The sequence below is a fragment of the Barbatula barbatula genome, assembly GCF_947034865.1.
Source record: "Barbatula barbatula genome assembly, chromosome: 8".
NCBI lineage: Eukaryota > Metazoa > Chordata > Actinopteri > Cypriniformes > Nemacheilidae > Barbatula > Barbatula barbatula.
In genome coordinates this window covers 20,313,495-20,331,548 of record NC_136771.1, presented here as the reverse complement: position 1 = coordinate 20,331,548, position 18,054 = coordinate 20,313,495, and the positions used below count along the sequence as shown (strand labels likewise).

General features: G+C 39.8%; 1 protein-coding gene across 2 annotated transcripts in view; it reads left to right on the top strand.

The window, feature by feature from the left end:
- Positions 1 to 10,028: 10,028 nt before the first annotated feature.
- tusc3 (tumor suppressor candidate 3) overlaps positions 10,029 to 18,054 on the top strand; it is a 63,818-nt gene continuing 55,792 nt past the window's right edge. For both annotated transcript variants that reach the window (XR_013786981.1, XM_079461636.1), the window contains exon 1: positions 10,029 to 10,161. Coding sequence is in view for 1 of the 2 variants with exons in the window: in XM_079461636.1 (XP_079317762.1) it covers positions 10,057 to 10,161 (105 nt within the window). In the remaining variant the exon portion in view is untranslated. The remainder of the gene's footprint in view (positions 10,162 to 18,054) is intronic.

Genomic DNA, 18,054 nt, shown 5'->3' with positions numbered 1-18,054 from the left:
CATCTAAATGTCTTTGCTGTATTATAAAAACATTCTCTTTGTACCTGGTCTCGGCTCTGCTGGAGATTCGCTGTATCTCTTTGTTGTTGCCATCCACGCTTGTGTGTTTGTTTTTTATTTAGATTTTTCGAAAACATAATAGAAATATTGAACATCAAATGGCTTTTCAAGGCGAATAAAATAATCTTAAGCCAGACATTAGTCATGGAAGAGATGCTGAGGCGTGCTGTCTCACCACGGAGATCAAAAAGATACATCAAAGGGTCCAAGAAATACACATCCGAGAAACCGAACATCTGAGGCCCACAAATATCAGAAAGAGACGCAACAAATGCCTACGCCAAATGTCAGATTTACCTGAGACGGGAAGGTGGCCTACAACAACAAAGTTGCTTTTAAGGCTAGTGAAAAGAAAAATAGTGGGAAGAACAAAAGTTGCTTGATAAACACCAAAGGACATCTTTTTGTGCAAGCTTCTAAGTCTAAAGTCATCAGAAATGAAGACGGGGAAAGGGAAACCAAAGCATATCTCATATAGTGTTTAATTACTTTCTCCTTTAGATACTTCAGTTTAATCATGTCTTGCGCTCTTTGACTATTACCATGGATACTGTCAGGCAAAGTTAGAATGTGAGAAAACCAGAACATTACGGCAGATGAGCACAGTCGGACAGAGAAAGAAACCATTTAAGTTTGACAACAAGCGCACCCATCAGACACTTAATAAATTGGTATGATTCGATTTTTTATGATTGCTGTCAATTCAAGAGAACATTGTATTCAATAACATCATATAGGGCTGCACAATAAATCAAAAATCAACCAACCATGATTTGCCGGTTGTCTGCGCTTTTTTTAGCAGTTTGTCAGTGAGGTACGGTTAAATGCTGCTGAATATGAAAGCCAGAGGGCGTTCTTTCCCAGATACTCCAAATATATGCCACAGAAGAAGTACCCTAACGCACGTAGTTCCATGAAATGCCTATGGGCATCTTTCTATCACTGGCCTTCAAGCCTCCTTGATATTGAATGTTTAACGGGTGTTGCTGCATTTAAAATGCACGTAAACCGTAATGCTTTCAGATTGAGCAGCTGATCACAGAGCTGTGCTTCATAGAAAAACAGCACATGACACATAATCGGAAACGTTCTGATGCCATAATCAAGATAAAAAGGCACATTTATGCCATAGTTATGGTTTATCGGATTTATCGTGTAGCTCTAACAGCATTGATACATTTGGTACCTGGCCGATTTACGGTATTTATGAGAAAATAATAACAAATTGAAATATAACAGTTTATGTTATAATTACCGAATTGGGCTCTAGAAACTCGACTTTAAAGTCAATGCGAATTTAAAGTTATTTTTAGGGGCTATTTTTGCCTTAATTGGCACAGATAAGTAGTGCGCTGTAAGGAAATTGTTGTTTATATTTTTATATAAATTGGGAATGCGACTAATAAAGTTACACTTTCACTTTTTAAAACAATTTGAACACATTCTCACAGTAATTTGTAACTTTTTTGAGGTGGATAACTGTATAGCTTTTTCTAATATCGTTCATTTTTGTAGAATGCATGTCATGAAAATTCATATGAATCAGCAACCACAAGAGCCACAATGTGCTTGTCATCCCGCCATTCATTGCACGCTGTCGTATGGGCAGTTATCAACAAGTAAAAGAAAGAGTTATACTGTAGCAATGAAGAGTCATGGTCGAGTTACAGTAATGTTAACACCTCATAGCTCTCTAAGGAAGCACGTGAATTTACAGCAGATGAATGCGGGAACAGTCAGTGTGTAATGACTGTGTATAATTGTGAGTGAATTTGGCACGCTCAGCGTGCTAGAAGCCTCGATGAGATAATTGCATCGGCGCATTAACTCCTCTTGTACGATTGCAGAGCTAAATCTCAGGTTTTCACTCAATTTCCTCTCGCTCCTTGACAATAAAGATCTACAAGATCTGGTTGTTAACACCCCGTGTCTTCCGTGGCCACCAATACGGGACAAAATCATCCAAACCTTTACCAACAGCATTCTGTTCTCATCTATCTAAAAGACAAGTTCATGGACTGTCTTCCAAGATGCTGCTAAGATGTTGCTAAGAAGAACCAAAACGTTAACAAAGCACAGTCTGACAAGTCTATGAGACTATTTAAGCTTGTGTAAATGACACTTCGTGAAGGTTGGAGTTTAATTTGCTTTCAGAATACGCAGGTTAATTGCATTGGCAGCCTGAATTTTGATATGTGTCTTTATCATTCCTTTAGTTAATTACTGGAAATACAAATTACCAAAGAACAGTGCTAATGGCTAATGGCTCTCCAGATGGGTCAAGGCAGATGTTGAGTCAAGAAAGAAAAAGGGCACAAGGAATTGAAGCGAAGAAGATGTTTGGAGACTAAAATGCAATTAAGGAATAAAATAAATATAATTGAATTTAAATTTAAAATGAAGGACAGACGGACAGAAAGAAATAATTTGGCCTCTAGAGCTTCTGTCATCCACGCGCTGTAATGCTGGAAGTTTTACGGCAGGCGTATAGCCCATCTCAACGTGCCACTCGCTTCATTTGGCTCATGATGTGGCCCATCGGCCTAGATCCAGGAGTGGGCATGTCTCTCTTTCTCTCCCTCCGTATTTCTCCTTTCCCAGCTCGTTTCGTGTCCATTCGGAGTTGCTATTATCTCATCACTGCCCAGCTGTAGCCTCACAGTGGGAAATCATTGCAAAAAACAAGCCCTCTGCTCTCTCCTCCTCCTCTCCAAGCCTCCTCTGTTCTCCTCAACCAGGGGTGGAGAAATGGGCTTACTGTTGACACTACTGACAAGAGATTTAGAAGCAGTTTGGGTCTTAATCCCTGTTCTCCCTTAATCCCTGTAATTTAAAGGGATAGTTCACCCAAAAAATGAAAATGTTGTCATGATTTACTCACCCTTAAATTGTTCCAAACACTGTACATTTATTTAATTTGTTGCACACAAAATAAGATAGTTGGAAGAATATGATAAATCAAACAGTTCTGGGGCACTATCATGATAGTCAATGGTGCCCCAGAACTATGTCACAAACATTACTCCCAGTATATATTTCTTTGGGTTCAGCAGAACAAATAAATTAATAAATATTTTAAACAACTTAAGGTTAAACATTTTTGGGTGAACTATTCCTTTTTATTGTTAAGGAGGTCGCCAAGTTTTCTGCCCCCTAGAACCTCACACGGTATTCTACTCCTACACAGATGACATGTATTCATGTCGTATGCATATGTCAGGTTGAAAATGATCAATATAAATCTATGCAAAGATGCAAAAGTGGCTTGTTACCATGGCCACCCATTGGTAAAACGATTCTTGCAATTAAGCTTTTCTGGTACTGTAGATCGCAGTTGTAATTATAACGTTTGCCGTAATAGATTAAAGCCAGTGATTTATGGTGTAAATGAATCGGTAATTAAATTTGAGTTCATTTCCGTCTTTGTAATACGAGAGGAAGCACTTTAAAATCGAAATTACTTTGAAACAATAGATTTGAACCATCGCAACGTCCAAACCACGCTCCATTGCCAGGCACTCCTGAGGCAGTCAATCAGTTCATCATCTGCTCAACGCTTTCTTCTTCAGTCACGTTAACCTTTTCTTAACCCCCCTGTTCAGTGCTGTCGCAATTCAGCAAGACCCACTGAAGTGCCTCCATTCTTCTCCGCTACATGCTGAAGGCTATCTGGGGAAAATGTTCAACACAACTCTTTTTATATTCCTGTCCTCCTTCGACTATAATATATATTAATCATTTGATACTGCTGTTGTTGAGACTTGTGTTGTAATCGGACTGCCCTTTCCCACTGACGGAGTTAATTAAGTGTAAAATGGATGGAGGTGGGAGGGAAGGGGGGTGGAGGGGTGATGAAAAGGAAAGCTTGGCAAAGACCCCGACACACCAACACTGAGCCTAGCGAGGGGATCGGGACACCGATGGGGCCTTCATCTGCCAGTCAAACTCGGACCAGCGCAGCAAACCTAAGAGAAGATGGATTACGGCCATTTGTGATGCTATTAGTGCTATTGAGTGGCTGCAGCTTTTAGTGTCTGGTCCAGGATCAGCGTGTGTATGGAGTGCTGACACTGAAGACCAGAGCAAACGGTATGTCTGTTTGTTTGCAAATAAGTATATTTTACATTTATTGGGTGAATCGATTCAAAGCATCTGATCAAGATACATATTTTTAGTCTGTGGTCCCTAGAAATCAAACCCATGACCTTGGCATTGCGAAAACCCATGCTCTATCCAAAGAACAACACGACCCCTTTAGCTGGAGTTTCATTGCAGTATTAAGATTATATAAATGAAAACATCATTGAAAAGCAATGCAAGTATTTTGGGGAATTGAATTTGAGAATTTTTAACTTAATAAGGGCATATTCTTTCATTCCGTATCAAAATACATAGCCTACAATCATTTTAAATGCTAGAGGGGATTCAATTAATTTCCAATGGACTTAATTAATCTACTGTAGCTCAGCTGAAACTGCATGACTCAAGCAATGCTAAGGTCATGCATTTTTACGCCGATAAAACGTAATGTCTGAATGCAGGGTAAGTCACTTTGGATAAAAGCATAATTGAAATAATTTAAAGCTGAGGACGTGCAGCTTTATATCAAATAATGATGAAATATCAGCTGTTGCTGTGAATACAGCTGTTCTCTTCTGCCAACTGTCACAGTGGAGTTCCACATCAGTTTCAGAGTTTGACTACTTTGTAGTTTTTGAGTTCCTTGAGAGTGTTTTCTTCACGTGGAGTGCTTTCAATGTAAAATTATGTTATATTGCAAATGCACATTTAAAAACATTTGCTACAACGTATAAAAGGACTCTGTGCTCATTTACTCATCCTTTTGTCATTTCAAACCGGGATGACTTTAGTCCTTGTGCAGAACCCAATAGAATGTTGATATCCAAACAACGCAGTACCATTACTTTCACAAAACCAGTACTGCAGTTGTTCGGTTACTAACCTTCTTCAAAATATCTTATTTTGTGTTCTGTAGAAGAAAGAAAGTCATTGGGTTTGAAATGACAAGAGGGTGAGTAAATGAGGACAGAATTTAAATTTTTGGGGTGAACTATACCTTTACTGCAGATCTAATACAAATATCTGACAGATACTGATTACCATAGCATCTGCGGAAGTTAAAACAGAACTAGATGTAGTTCAAGAACATAATAATATTTATCGAATGTTAGAATAATTTCTATATAAATATTAGTTAAATAAATTATAATAATGAAAAGCAACAGTGAAGGTTTAATCACTCTTAAATGAGCCATTAAAGTGTTCATTTCTTTCTCGTGTTTAAAATCTCACATCAAAGTTTGTGGTCCGAACCCAAGCATTTTTCTGTCCCTTTAAAGGAACTCAACAGAGGTGGTAAAGGATTGGCAGTAAATTGAAATGACACTCCAAGAGATTAAGAAAGGCATTTCATCAGCCTCGGAATTCATAGGACATACACGCCTCCAGATAAGAGGCGAACCAGGGATGCCAGTTTAATTAAACCACCACTGAACATGCCCTGTTAAGGGCAAAGAACTGTTTGCCTCATCACCACTGTTTTAATGACTCGTCTATCTCCAAATCTATTCTCACCCTGTTGTTTAATGAAAAGTGTCACTTGTTACACACTGCTAGCAGTGTTCATATAACATATTAACTGTTATCATGACTCATTATAATACTAATAAGAAGTAGAATTGGACCTGGCAAACAGCCTACGAATAATTTACATATTTTACATGTTATTCATTAGAAGTACCTACTTATCTAATTACACAACATGGACACTAAAGTGTGACTCTCGTGTCGATCTAAAGAGGTATCGTTCTTTTAAAAAGCTCTCAATGGATTTTTAGCAAATTACAAGTGTTGATAAAATAGATGTAGAAGTATTATTTCCAAATTATTTAGAAAAATAGGCATTGGTACTCCATGTTGGACGGCACATGGGCTCTTATTACAACACAGCCAGCATATGTTAATCTTTACTCACTTTATAAACAACAGAAACATTTTTTGCAATTCTTGACAGATTTGAAAGATTGAACAACATCCTGCAACTTCAGTAAATCTTCCCGCCTTAAGTAGTTCATATCTACTTGATCAGACAATAGAAAGGGAGACCAGAAAGTGTCCGCCAATTTTCATTTGTCCTGATAATTCGGCATATTTGGTTATAATACACTTAACCATAATGTGTCACGTCTACATTGTGTTTTTCTAAGTTCCCACAGAAAACCGTACGACAGGCATACGTGTAAGTTCCGTGTCGTCATAGTGCTTTTGAGAAGCGTTCGTTTGATAAATAAATACACTTGGTGGGTTTAAATATTGAAACCAAAGCAACAACTACTGCAAGCAAGCGCATATTGGAAAATAAATAAATGTATTGACAACGTACATCAATCCAATAAAACATGCCTGCGCACGTTTGAGTTTTTTACTGGCAGATGTGTTGAGCAGATGTGTTGAGTTGATGTGTACGCTTGATATTCGCGTGCGCATGCCGATAGCACAAGAGAAATAACAACACACCGAGATCACCAACAAACCCGGCAATACAAATCTCCAATACAGCTGTTCTCCAGCACTCTAAATTCTGGAGCTGTCCACTGCCAGAGGTGCTGAAACAAAACCCGCCGTTTGGGAATCCCTGAGCAGGACTTCAATTGTCTCTTATCTCATCATCGCACGGACATAAACATTGATAAATAAGAGAAGAATGCATACGAGTAAAAAAGTTGCTTGAATCAGTTCAGACATGGCATTAAACCAACAGCACTGTATACGGTTGAATAAAGATGCACGTATATGCAAGGAAAATGCTTGGAGAGGCGATAGAGGGAGGGGTTTGACGGGGAAAGACTCGTTTCTGTGCAGAAATGCACAGTGTGTGTAAGGCTGACTAACTGCAATTGAAAAATTCGAAGTGCTGTGAATTGACATGAGATGATGAGTTCGCTCTCTGAAAATCCACAGACAGCGGCAGGTATGCATTTAATGGCCGATGGCCGCAACTTGATGGTGGGTTATTGAAATGCACCCCACGCACAAAACCCAGCACCCCACCACCGCACTGTATAACAAGCATCGAGCCCCGAACACACACACATACCACACGGACAAGCTGCAAACACGGCGTCCTAAAAACGGCACCACACCAGCAACTCACCTTAAGCGCCTCGATGTCCAGTGATGCCGATCGGTCCATATGGAAAGATAAAGTCTGAAACAAAAGTTGAATTTCTAGCCTTGTAGTTCCCGAGCGCGAGCCTGCCCAGATCTCCGAGCCGCGGCGAATTTCCTCAGTCTCATGCCCGCTGATCACGATTCCCGGTATAACACACAGCGACAATCTCAACTATTCTGTATTAAACAACTATTCGCTCAGAGCGTCTCAACACGAGATTAACAGAGTTCCAAGTGTTTCCATCAATATGAGATCATGTTGTCATTGAGATCATTGAGCGCGCCACCGACACATTACTGACAGCAACACTGGTAGATCAGTCCATTGAAAACCATCCTTTTGCGGTAAATTTTTAAGAAATTATGTTCGACTCGAGCCGACGGATGAGAAGGAGGCTGTCAGCCCAGTTCCGTTATCCGGTTGATTGATTGGTTGATTGATTGATGGAGATGCCAGGGACGGGGCGCACTTCGGTACTGCCCTACTTGGTGATCTCCACAAAACCTCGTATCCAAACACGCGTCTCCAGCCGAATCCCGGTCCTCTGAATACGGGCTCTGTGTCTGGGAGAGGGAGTCTGAGGAGGGAGGGATGGAGAGCGGGAGAAGGAAGGGGGGAGATCTTCCTCGAGTGTAGAGTGGATTGTGGGGGTGAAATTTTCTCTCTTTGGTGGTGACAATCCCGTTTTGTTTTTACGCTACTTCGCAACCCGGTGACAGTGCGGTCCCTTTATATTCGATTCTAGCCAGTTCTTTTTATCACTCAAAACTGTCCAGGTATAGTAATTCTCCTGGGTCCTAGAGCCACGAGGGGTGAGAGGTGTATATATATATATATATATATATATATATATATATATATAGAGAGAGAGAGAGAGAGAGAGAGAGAGAGAGAGAGAGAGAGAGAGAGAGAGAGAAAGAGGGAGAGAGAGAGACTCGCCCGTTTGCTGAGAGATCCGCAATGCTATTTAAGTTTTAATTCGCATGCGTGCGTGTTGCATCTCAAGTGCATTCTATTAACCTGTCCTGTTAAACAATTTCTAAAGTGCATTTCGATGCAGATAACCACATTCTGGAATGTAGATGATTCTGCTAAATGAACCTTCACAGCTGAAACGCATTGGGATCCTTTTTTCACTGTGCCACTCCGCAATTAATCATTCCTTGGCATGGATTTTACGTGCGCACCTGACCTCAGCTGGGTATATTGTGCGCGCTCCAGCACCGGTGACGTCAACTCCCAGTCTTGGACCCAAATTAACAGCCCACAGTAAAATGAGCTGAAACAACAGCGCGACAGGTTTCAAGTGGAACACCTCAGAGGAGATGGTGTCCGCGCATTCGTTCACGTGTGTGCGAGCGTGTGTGAGACCAGCGCAGACGAACACACACCTATTTACATACAGTCTGGGCAGGTTGACAGAGGCACGCGCACGATGTGTAGGTTTAAATATTGTGTCCTAGATAAGTGGTTATCATACATTATCTTGAGCCTTGCAAATTTGGCTCGCTATTCCTGGATGAGTTAAACTTTAAGTCTCTTTCATCCACGTATGCCATTCTAACACGGCTTACTGTACTCAGCATCAATCTATTTACTTAACATTATCTATAAATCAGATCACATAATCTGCTGCCACTGGATTTTGTTTAATAAGAATAGAGTTTGGCCCCTAAAGCTAAACACAAATGATTTGATTCCAACGTTAAAAAAGGAGCTACAATGAAGTAACTTAGTCTGACATTGCCACATGCATTTATGCATTGAATGGCATCTGTGTTTACCCGTGTCTGACCTTATATTCACCCTGCAAGGATAAGCATGCTGGCCAAATGAAGGAAAAAAATTCTATGGAGGTATGAGTGAGTCAGGTCCTTAGGGGGACATATAACAGACCATCCATGCAGATACGTGAGCCAATAAAAAATGATGAAAGAACAACTTAATATGGCTGATAGAAACAATAAGGACATATTGTTTAATATCATATTCTTTCAGATGTTTTACAATACAGGAGAGAGAATTTAACATCTCTTCATAGTCATTTATATGCACATGTACATAATCAGAGCATGTGACCACTCTATAAATGTCATAACATTTCACATTTGTGCAGATTGATATTTATTTACAATCAAATGCAGCTGTTAGACTGTAAATATCAGTTATCCTCCATTATAATTGTTGGCTATCACCAATTTCAGGAGACATTTCATTTTGCTACATCTCATACTACATAGAGAAATTAAAATAAACCTACACCACTGTGCAGGGATCAAGAGATTTGTAGGCTTAACTTTTAGTAATGAATATGAACACCTGTACAACAATTTAGAATTTCGTTTTAGTGGAATATTAATCGTGAATAATATTATTATTAAAAACATTATATAGGCGCCCTAACTGTTTCTCGTTTTTGCAAGTCATGCATTCTCCATGTCCAATATAATTCTGTGTTAGCAAAGACTTTTCGGGTTTGCCCCCCATTGGCAGAAACTGGAGGTACAGCAGTCCCATACAGTAGGCTATACAAGAGCATCTTACCCTCTGAATGCCAATTCTTTAACAAAATCATATATTTCTACACTGTTTAAAAAACTAAAATTATGAATTTCGTTGGTTTTATGGTTATTCTTCGAGCGTTTTACAAATCCTTAGCTGTTATTTCCTAATTATTTCAGGTGTTTTAACCCCGAATAATAAAAACTACAAGTCCCACAACGCGAGTGTGTGAATTCTGATTGGAGGTGAGAGTAACCAATCATATTCCGTTGCCACACTGATGCGATAGAGCATCTTCCAACATGGCGGTGGTGGTCAAAGGATTCCCAATCAACCTACCGTTTTCCTCCATATTATTCATTCTTCTGCTATGTCTCCAGTCAGGAGGAGGTCAAAAGAAAAAGGAGGTACTGATGCATTCATAAATGTAAATTTCACAGCAGACAGCGATGTTTATTGAGGGGAAATATGTCCTTAATGCCTCGTCCAGCTCTGTTATCTATTTCTGGTCGGCGCTGTTAAATTGTATTGACAGGAATATGACCCTAACACTGCTTTTTTATACACGCACGAGGCACACAGAAATATTCTGTGCGAGAACAATAATTTGTATTAGTGTATATCAGGTGTCGTGCACGGTTTTGGCCGTGCTGGTGACCGTTCTATTGTGAACGCAGCTTAGTGCGCGTGCCCGTGTGACGCTGTGCGCATGCCCGTGTAAAATGATGTGCGAATGCGATGTTGAACATAAAAAGTGTCTGGAATGATTGATATATGAAATAAGCCTGTTCGTTACCCATCTGTGTAATGTGTGTTTTGAATAGATATTTAATTTTGATGTTTATAATAATTCAATATGTTTATGAATTTATGTTTTTAATGGAAATGTATGTTTCAGTCACGTGACAATCTATCAATCATGAAATATTATTACAGAGTATGCTAAGGTTTTCAGATGCACATTTCAATACACTTATGTACAGTTTCTTATATTTGTTGTGTCACATGGTGGTTCTGGAGTTAGACTGGACTTTCAACTTTTTAATAAATTAGGTTGAATTATCAGTGGCATTCCGCATTGTTAAGTTTTTATACATTGTTCATTGCTTATTATTACAGTGTTTATATACAGTATTTAATATAAAGTGAGCTCTAAGATAATCTCTATGTTTCTCGTTGTCTTGAGGAAATATGATGTGTATTTGACCCCTTCATCTCCCTGCAGCAGGCTAGAAGGAAAATGATCATATTGGGCACAAATCAGGGATAGTGGTGAAGCAGCAACTTTCTGCTTCCCCCCTGCATTTTTTTTATTAAATTTCCTTTTGTCTTGTTCACCCTCTCATTCCTCCCTCATGGCCTGATGCTCTGCCGGTGCTGAGAAGGGCAGTATTGAGCCATTGTCTTTAAGCCTTAATATATCTGTTAAGGTTTGCGCTGCCCTCTGTGAATGCTGGAGGAGGAGAGTGGGCAGGGGTTGAGGCATATTTTTTCTCTTTCCAGATACTCGTTCATCATCACAGCCAAATTCTGTGCCTCTCGTTTCTTGGCTTGACTAATGGGAAAAGGTGAAAAAAGATGGAGTAAGCAGTTTTGGCCTGCTGGAGTTGCAGAGATTTTGGTTGCCTTTGTTTTTCGTAGCTAGCAGAGGTGGATGCTTCTACAGAGGGTTTAAATATCCTATAGTTTAGTTTCTGAATCTCTTTGTTTTTGGAATTTTGAAGGTTCAAATTTTGAAAGCCTTTGAGCCAGTCAGGTCATTTAACAACAGACCACTTCCCAAGATGGGCAATGGTCCAGAAGCACTTCCGGTTTCATTTTTGTTTTATTTTTAAATCCTACACAAATAATTAAATCTTAAAGATATTCGTTTGACATTTTGATTGGGTTATACATGTTCTGTTGGTTGTACTTTGTTCAAACGGTTGTGTAATTTTAAAACGTTGAACCAGCATTACATTAACATACATTTACATTTATGTATTTGGCAGACACTTTTATCCAAAGTACAGGTACAGCGCACAGTGCAGCGCAACATGTACCAAAAAAAATGTAACCATTAATTTACAGAATTTGTTAAGAACAGAATATTCCTTTATAATAAATGAAAAAATAAGCCAGATTCAAGTCACAATGTGCTAAATAAATGTTTTGTAGGTAAAATATCTTAATTGCAGGGGAAATTAATGGACAGTTCAGTCTAAGTATCGAACTACGTTTATTACAGACAAAGTGTTCATTTATATTTATATGGCTAAACATTCAGTGAGTGACAAATGTTTGGAAACGTGTACACATTCGTTTGAAGGTGCGTGCGGAACGTCCTGCTTCTGTTTACCGGTCTCACAGCACATGGAGAGACGTGATCCTGCACTGGGTCATGGCCAAACCTTGCGTTCATAAGCGCGGGGGGTTTTGGTACCCAACCTTAAGAATGTCCCATTTCTTGACATCATAAATATTATTTTTGGCGGTGCAGTGCATACCGTCTGCTACGCCACTGCAAAAATGGCATGATCCCCATTGTATAATACCTCTGCGAAGAATCGACTGTGAGATTGGTAGTGGAATAAGGCTCCTCCTATCGAAGCATCGAATCTTCGACTATTCGGGGTCAACCCTAATACATTTTGTGTGAACATTGTTAATGTTTACATCATCCAAAGTGGTCTAAAAACTAAGTTTTGTGTGTTGTTTCACCAAAAAAAAAAAATTCTGTCATTGGTTACTCACGCTCAAGTTGTTCCAAATCTGTATAACTTAATTTGCTCTCCTGAACACAGAGAAAAATATTTGGAGGAATGTTGGCAATTTTCAGTTCTGGAACATCAATGACTACCATAGTAGGAAAACTTAAAATGTGAGTCAAATGTGCCCCAAAAATGTTTGATTCATACCCTATGATTTACGTGATGCGAACGTGGAATCCTGCTGTATAAATCTATCACCTGCCGGTTTTGTATGTATGAGTGAATGTGTTGCAAAGTTTAACGTGCTACACGCTCTTGGTTTGTACGTGTCTCACTGTATGATGACATAAACGCATGAATCATGTCCAGAGTTGCCCTGAGAGTTTATTTCAACTGTTTTAGAAAAACTATCTTCACTGACTACACACACTGAATGTCAAGTGTCTATTGTGGGAGCATCTTCACGACGTCCCGCCAAAATAAAACACAGGTGAACCTAAACGCTGGAATGAAAAAATACAGAGTGTTCTATAGTTTTTGATGTAGCAAATTGTGATATTCTTGTTGTAAATTGATGAACTGCAGTATACAGTATTAATATTTTCTTTAGTAAGGTTCAAAACACTATATTATCTAGGAAGTTGACTGCAGTTTACTATAACCCTAGTAATACATACGTAGTGTACTGCCATATTTTTATGTGGATAAATATATTACTATTGTTTGGTAAAAAAATGGACAACACTGAACAATAAAACATGGGAAAACTAAAAATGATATGGCTCTAATTGATCCATTTGTATGTAACATTAATGTCATTTGTCGTTAACCAGTCTATTAATGTGATGACCTGCATTTGTGTTTTAAAGATGATAACAGACGTTTTGTACTTGTGCTACCTGTACAACGGTTTGGCCTGTGCTACAACACTTTACCTCTGTAGCACCAGTGCTATGTGCAAAAATAGTTCATATTTCCAATTCAGATCATGGATCGAGATTCTTTGTCACGAAGACATGCTTTTTATGGAAGATCGCCCAGCCTAGGTGAAATATACCTTTTAATATTGCACTCATTTCAGCGATACTTCTCATTAGACATTTTAGGTACAGTATATTTCAACATTTTATTACCGTTTGGATGTCTTGCTATTGGTCTTTAAAAACCCACAACAGTTGACCAGTAGTGTTATGTAATCCTTTGTTTCTTTTTATTTATATAGCATGTTGACACCTCAAACTTCAAGAATTGTTCATTTTCAACTAAGTTTTCTTTTTCATAACAATTGCTGGTTTTATTTTTTATCACAAGCTAAAATCAATATAACCTTTCATATTATTAGTCCAACACTTCTTTGGTATTGCATGCTTTAGCCATTGCTCTTAAATCAAAAACCTGTAGGCTATGATGAATCACTAGCAAAGCATGAGTCAATTCAGTATTTATCCAAGTTATTTTTGTCTGGATGACATGCTCTGTTCAGTGTTAGAAGGCATTAGGCTTGGATTTGCATATTTGCATGGCAGCTACTGTGAAAGAGGGCAGCTTTCCTTGAACCCTTTAGAAGCTTATTAATCTGACATCTGCCATTTAGTTTATGAATCCCAAAATACTTCGTCATCCTGTTAAATAAGCCATTTAGTTTGGCACTTGTACTGTATCTTGACCTACAGTATTTATGTATCTATCTGTCTGTTTCTCCAGTATTATTCATTTATACTCTCAAACAGTGCATCTCAATTGCTTTCATTTCACTACATTGCTAGACCTCTACTGCATTTACTCCTCACAGATCTAGCAGAAACCTGTCTATCGCAGGTAGTACTGCAAGTACAGTTTTGTACGATCAGAAACCTGTCTATCGCAGGTAGTACTGCAAGTACAGTCTTGTACGATCGTGGGCCTTACATGGCCCCATCCAGACACCGGCAGCTGGAGTCTCCCTTCCGCTCTCAAACTGTGGCTCGACTCATTACAGCTCATACTGCCACTGGGGCGGGAGGCTTGAAAGACAGCAAGTCGAGTTTATGTTCTGAAACAACTGAAATGTTTGAAGTCTTGAAGCCTCTCTCACGCTGGGGTGAGCGGTGCGAAGAGGGCCACCCCGCTGAGTGTTTGATGAAGGCAGTTTAATTCTAAAAGCTCAGAGACATAATGATGCATACATGTAGTCATCCATGGAGAGGAAAATAGCGTCATGCTGCTCTGCCTCTCTCAAACTACCTTTTTTACTTCCCTTTTTTCTATTTCGCTAACTCATTTCATCCTAACGTGATGGACTGTTATCGGGATGCATTGATTTCACAGATTGGGAAAGCAGTTGCAGAGTGCAGGCCTGCATATACCCATTTCTACAACGAGACCACATTCTGAAAGACAAATTGTAAATAGAACACGGCTCAATGCAAATCAATCTGTCGGTCTAATATTGAAAGAGTTGATGGCCTCCAGTGCATTAGGATGTAGTTTTTAATTTTCCACTTTTCCTTAAAGGGATCGCAGGGAGAGGGCCGGAAATTATGGGTGGGTGTGGCGAGGGATGCTGTTAAATGAACTAGACTCAAATTAAAATGGCTTGAATGTGCATCGTGGCTCAACGTGAGGGTTGTGCGATGACTGTTAGGTCATTGCACTATTTTAAAGTCCCACTGAAATAAAAAAAATTAAAGAATTACAATGCCTATTTTTTCATGCAATATTGCACCGTTTATTGTAAATAGTTTATCAATGTGGGTTATTCACTATTTTATAAACCGTGTGCCTTCAGAAACTTCAGCTAAAATCAGATTAACTTCCGTCCGGTAATGACTATCCATCTTAAATGGGGTATGTTAGAGGTCTTGCGCAGAACATCCGTTAACCCCTCCCCTTCAACTGACAACCTTTTGCCAGCTCGATTTCAAAATACAACAGCTGTTTTAACCATCCAATCGAATTGCAGAGAAATATGAAAGCCACGCCCACTTTGCCCTAAAGGGGCAGATTTTGTGAAATTTCCGTCATGGAGACAATGATCACAATTTAATATTTTAGCAATACTTTGCATTACATTAGCACTTTCTGATAAACCAAAATGTTATTTAACAATATATTGGCTAAAACGAATGGGCAGCAAAGTGACTTTGATGCCATTTTCTCTGTTTTTCGGTTTGGACTTTGGACCGCGCTCAAGCAACGCTAACCAATCAGTGCTCAAGGTGCCGCCCAAAAGGCTGCTATAACCAATCAGAAGTATTTTTTTAAACTCAGATCATCGTTATTATGATCGATCGTCGTTGTTGCGTTCGAGTACAAGAGTGATCGAGTACTGTGCCCATCCCTAACATGTATATACTTGACAATCAGAATATTAGATATTTCATGACATGTGAAAATGTTGAGTAAAAAAGAAAAATTATGTAAAAGCTCAGTGCCCCCGTTCCCACAAAACACCTATTCTTTTACGTGGTCATTTGGCAGCCCATATTGTGTCCTTCCGTTTCAACCACAGCCAGTGGCTGCTTTTCTCAGCAACAGGCAAAAGTTCTGTGACTACCATCAGTTGGGCCTATCATCTGATCGCCACTTCCTTAAGCGGCATTGTGGTGGAATTGGAAACAAAGCCCCTGCAGCCCACTTCCCACTAGAACACTTTTGCTGTCCATCCCCTCTCTTCAGCCTCTGCTGCCAAGTTGGCACACAGGAGATTCTTTCTTTCAAATGCTGCGTTAATGGCCTCTTCCCAAGGTACAGTCAACTCAACCATGTCCGGCCGCAGGTTGGTCACTGCGATTTCCAAGGGGAAAGTAAGTCTGTGGTTTAAATCTACTTGCATTTCCAATCCCTGGCTATACTCAGCAGGCCTGAATCTGGGGTTAAAGGCTTGGCCCGTGTTTTCTGCCCCTCCTGAATAAAGGGTTGCCTTTTTAGCGAGTTAGCCTGGGCGTTTTGGGGGATGGCATTTGCTGCCACTCTCTTGGTTTCTACTGCTGCTGCCAAGCACTTTAGTACTTGATTGTGGCGCTATGTGTATCTCCCCTGTGTCAAGCTCTTCTTTCAACCCATAAGAACATGTTTAAGCTTTAGGGGTACAGCTGTGGCCTAATGGTTAGAGCGTTGGGCTTGTGATCAGAAGGTTGCCGGTTCTAATCTCAGTTCCAGCAGGTCATGACTGAAGTGCCCTTGAGCAAGGCACCTTGTGATCAGCGGCGATACGTTCTGGAGCTCACATGAAACACACCACAGACCTTCCTTTTTAAGCGGACTACAATTCACAGTAGTGATGCGAGGAACAGGTTTTTTCCAACCTGCGGGTCCCGCTGTTATGAAATAATTTGGCCCGTCCAAGCCTGCGACCATTAAATAGACATACTAGGCATTGTAATGTAAATGAAAAAATACTTGAATTGAACCCGGGTGCGCACCAAAAGTGCTAATGTGAAACCGCCAAGTCGCCGTCAGTGTGCTGTTGCTGTTTTCAGTCTTCTTCTTAGTGGTTTTGATGACTTCTGTTATAATTTCGCGTTATAATGACCTCCATTAAAGCAGACATTCTTTTGCTGGTTTCGAAGCTTTGATTATGTTTTTTGTTTAATAATAAATGTTCATATTTCTTGTTTCAAAAAATGCTTTATATTTCACATATTTCAAGTCTATTGTTCACCGCTGTCATACTTCTAACAAAACGATCAGCTTTTTCCGGTTTGCATAAAGTCCCTCCTTCCGAAATGCTCTGATAGGTTTGATTACCCCTGATTGCTCTGCAGTAATGTGCCACTGTATAAAACTACTTGTAAGTCGCTTTGGATAAAAGCGTCTGCCAAATGAATAAATGTAAAATGTAAATGTAAGCTTTGCTGGAGCTGCACTTAATTGGCAGGCTGGATCCTGTCCATACCAAACATGAAGATTTGAGGACAGCACATCATATGTAGCTCTTATGATATAATACATCAGTCATACAGCTGCTGTGGCTCTGAGGTGTGTCATATGATAAGCAGTGCCGTGTCGCCATGGAAATGTTTATGTCATGACTTCGTAACGGAAAAGCTAGTCAAACATTGTAACTAGTGACTGTAGCTAGTCAAACACTGAAACTGGGGTCAGGAGAAGCCAAGCATCAGGAAAATAGTTTCAAAAGGCAGAAAAAGTGAAAAGCACTCTGGAGACCTTTGCACAAGAATAGTACTTTTTGGTCTTTAAAGGAGCCATTCCCTGTGATGCCAATGCTGACAGTATCCGTCCAGTGTCATTTCCCACGCCATAGTAGGAAAAAATATTGATCTCTTACAAAGATTTTTGCACATGCACTAGCAGACCCCTGTTACACTTTGATCGTCCTGCATGTTTTTAACTGATGAAGTGAAAATGATGCCATTGTTACTGTTTATTGCTAAAAGCTAAAGTTTATGAATACACGTGCACTAAGTCAGTGCCCCTGACCAATCACAACAGCCTGAGAAGCGGAAGCTCACTGATGGTTGGGACATCTTCAGACACGCGCAGGAACCAATCACGACAGATTGGTTCCTACTTGTGCAGAGACAGCAGTTTTTGCCAGAGGGGAACTGGAATCCCCTGGTTAGGCCTGGTCTCCCTCTGAGGTTTTTTTTCTCCTCCAATGGAGTTTTG